The sequence below is a fragment of the Eulemur rufifrons genome, chromosome 8 (assembly GCF_041146395.1).
Source record: "Eulemur rufifrons isolate Redbay chromosome 8, OSU_ERuf_1, whole genome shotgun sequence".
NCBI lineage: Eukaryota > Metazoa > Chordata > Mammalia > Primates > Lemuridae > Eulemur > Eulemur rufifrons.
In genome coordinates, this window is record NC_090990.1 from 15467322 (window position 1) to 15470861 (window position 3540).

The 3540-nt window shown below is 51.8% G+C and overlaps 1 protein-coding gene across 1 annotated transcript; it reads right to left on the bottom strand.

The window, feature by feature from the left end:
* Positions 1-236: 236 nt before the first annotated feature.
* On the bottom strand, positions 237-1768 carry ID3 (inhibitor of DNA binding 3). The gene is made up of 3 exons (XM_069477459.1): positions 1429-1768; positions 1238-1320; positions 237-712 (listed from the first exon to the last, which is right to left on the bottom strand). Exons 1-2 carry the CDS (start codon positions 1726-1728, stop codon positions 1261-1263), a joined length of 360 nt encoding a protein of 119 aa, XP_069333560.1. The 5' UTR covers positions 1729-1768; the 3' UTR covers positions 237-712; positions 1238-1260.
* Between the last annotated feature and the right edge of the window lie 1772 nt (positions 1769-3540).

The following is a 3540-nucleotide window of genomic DNA, read 5'->3' on the forward strand; positions in this document are numbered from 1 at the left end:
AGCAGAGCCAGGATGTCCTCTGCACCCAACATAAGGAGCTCCCATCACGGGCCCACCTCCCCCCCTGGCCTGTTTCAGGGCATTTTTTATCTCCTTAAGGGAATTAAGTTAGCTTCCCAAAACTCCAAGAAAGGTATTTATTTCCCTAAATCCAGCAATGGGAGAAAGAGCATTAGCACTTAAGGACAGACAAATGTCTCATTAAATTATATACACAACTGTTTAAAAATCGTTTATTATGTAAAATGTTAACTTTTATAAAAAGTTTAATATACATAGCATTGTTACAGAAAGTCACCTTCCTGCAAAAAAGGTACAAAAGCTATATACTCTATTATAGAGTTCATAAATCAGGGCAACAGAGCCTTTCTCCAAGGAAACCAGAAGACCAGCTCTACCGCCACCTTGGCAGAGTTTGGAGAGCAGCCACTCCCCCCCCACACACACACCTCCACACTCTGAAAAGACAGTCCTTAAAACTTGGGGGTGAGGTGGGGGCAGGGTGATGTTGCCCAGCTGGAGGCCAGAACTAGTTCTGGCTCTTCAGGCCACCCAAGTTCACAGTCCACTCCCGGGCACCAGGTCCAGCCTCCAGGCAGGGGTTTGGGGAAGTCAAGTGGGCAGGGCGAGGTTGGGGCCCATCCATGCCCTCGGGCTTCCGGCCGGAGAGGGTCCTGGGGTCCCAGGCGGAACGGGCGCCAGCACCTGCGTTCTGGGCGGGGGAGGAAAGAAGACCAGGGAGCAGTCAGTTTCCGCCGAGCGCGCCGAGGCGGGGGCCGTCCGCAGACTGGCCGGCGCCAGGGAGGAAACTTGGTCTCTACCTCCAGCTGATAACTCCGCGCCCCACGCTGCCCCCACCCAGTTGGCGCCAAAGACCACAGGCGGAGCTTGCACTACCCCTCCCCCTTGGAATTGACACTCGTTGGGAGGGGGGTGAGGAAGACACAGCTCCCTTTACAACTCCAAACAGAAAGACTATTTTATTTAGTCGCACCCGCGCCTACTTTTCCGGATCTTTGGCCACTGGGAGAGGGCAGGGGCGACGTGCGTTTAAGGCTTAAATGCACATTAGATGGAAACTGATTCTGCCATTCATTTGATGTAACTATGGGCAAGTCACTTGTCCCTTCTGGCTTTAATTTCCCTAAACCAAGGAAGCGGCAATCCTTTAAAAGGTCTGCCAGCTCTTGAATTTGGCGTTTAAACCTCCCTCTCCCCGGGAGGCGGAGACACTCACCTGGAGGTGCCAGGACGGCCGGGTCAGTGGCAGAAGCTCCTCTTGTCGTTGGCGATCACAAGTTCCGGAGCGAGCTCGGCTGTCTGAGAACGCAGAAAAAGAAGGGAGAATTACGCAAGGCAATCGGGAGCTCTGGGGTCCCGCAGCATCCCGATCCACGCGTTCAGCCCCGCCCCGGCTCCCAAGCGCACCTGGATGGGGAGATGCGGGCCGTCTGGGGGCCCAGGGGCCGGCTCGGCCAGGACCACCTGCAGGTCGAGGATGTAGTCAATGACGCGCTGCAGGATTTCCACCTGGCTAAGCTGAGTGCCTCTCGGGACTCCGGGTACCAGTTCCCGCAGGCGCGAGTAGCAGTGGTTCATGTCGTCCAGCAGGCTCAGCGGCTCCTCGGCCGCCGGGCCTTTGCCGCGGCCCCGCGCGATGGCCAGGCTGCGTTCCGACAGGCAGCACACCGCCTCATAGCAGCCGCGCACCGGGCTCAACGCCTTCATGCTGGGGAGTGATGCTGAAGGTGCCCAAAGGACAAAAAAAGGCACAAAACCCCTAGAACAGCTTGCAATGCGCGCACGCTGGACTCCGCGCGCTCTTATAAATCCTACCTCGAAGGCACGCCCCTTTATGCAAAACGGCCCGCCCAGGCCCCGCCCCCGACCCTGGGCGTTCACAGCCCGCTTAAATTGCAAACAGCCGTCCTCCGGCTGGTCTGACGCCGGAGACCGCGGAGCCGCGGAGTCAAAGAATGAGGAAGCGCTGATACTGGGGAGAGGCGGGCCTCTTCGCCAGCAAGGATTTAAAAAATCACTCCAAACCATTAACTTTAAGAATTTGACTTTTCCTGGCAGCGCCCCAGATCTTTGAGCTCCCCTGCCCCCTGCCAGTCAGCCCTTAGCCCAACACTGGTTCGAGCCCACTGCTCCTCCGAGGTCGTAAATCCCTGAACAGCAAAGAAGCCTTTTTTTTTTTTTTTTTTTAGGCAAAAGATTTTTCAAGGGAAACTTGTAAGGAATTAGTGCCGCCTTGTTCCCCAATTTGCTGTTCGTCTGACCTCCAGACTCACTGGCGTCAGGAATTATCTTGTGACCAGAGGGAAAAAAAATTAATTGCGGTGAAGCTGAGGTTACAATGAAGAAAACAGATTTGGGCTAGGCGCTGAGATTGCAGAAGGAGGAGGGGAAGGGGGTTTGAGCAAAGAACACTTATTTAAGCAACAGGGGAAAAGAAAAAAAGGAAGAAGCAAGCAGCCTGAGTCCATGCCTTTTGCATGGGGAAAAAAAGAGCTCAGACCTTCCACCCCATGAACTCCATGAGGAATCAGATGTATGCCCAGTTGTGCTTTGGAAATGAGTTTGATTATAATTTTGGACAGGGTTTTAAATATAGGGGAACAGACAGAATGATTTCTATCTAAACTTTTTTAGGAGCTCCCCATTAGGTCAGCAAATCTTTTTTAACACCCATCCCCCTTCCACACACCTCTGGGCAGAAAACAATGCAATCTCATCGCTCTATTGTCTGTCCCTTTCTGCTTTGGAAGGGCAGGCCACCTGGACTTGATTATTCTTAGCCCTGCCCCAGCTCTGGGACACCAGGAAAGGGACCAGAGTGCAGGCAAGCTAAGCCCTGTATTGCAACAGGACCATTGCGCTCAGTATTTTTGCTTGTCTTCTTGTCACCTGCTAAGACTTTTGGGAATCTGCAGTTCCAAGATGATGCTATCCATCCTGGAAATGACCCAGTGGAATTCACCCCAATGGTTGCTTTCTTAATCAATCAGTTAGTAAATATTTATGGAGTCCTTCACATAAAACAGTGGCTCCTGCTTTCAAGAATCTCACAATTTGGGGAGACAAGATTAACACAGGAAACAATTAAGAGTTCAGTAGTGTGTGGCGCTGATTAACAGGACAATGGGAACGCAGAGCTAAGGAGAGTCTCAAAACAGTTGTATCAGAAAGAACACTGGCCTGGGAATCAGCAGCCATGGGTTCAATATGCTAACTTTGCCAATAATTTGTCATGTAATCTTGATCGAGCCCAGGTACCCTGGCTTTAGTTGCCTTGTGAGTAGAATGAGGAGAGGGTGGTGATTATTTTAAATGCTTTCCAACTCTAGAAGTCTAAGGCTTTGTGAAATTTGGACAGGCAAGTGTGGGATGGCAAAGGGCCCTGAGAGGGGATATAAGACATGTCCAGTGTCACACCATAAGTAATAAGAGCCAGTCCTGAAGCCTTGTTCTTTTCCATCATACCTCAGGGCTTTGTGTCTCAAGAAAGAGGTTTCGAAAGATTTCTTCCTGGAATAT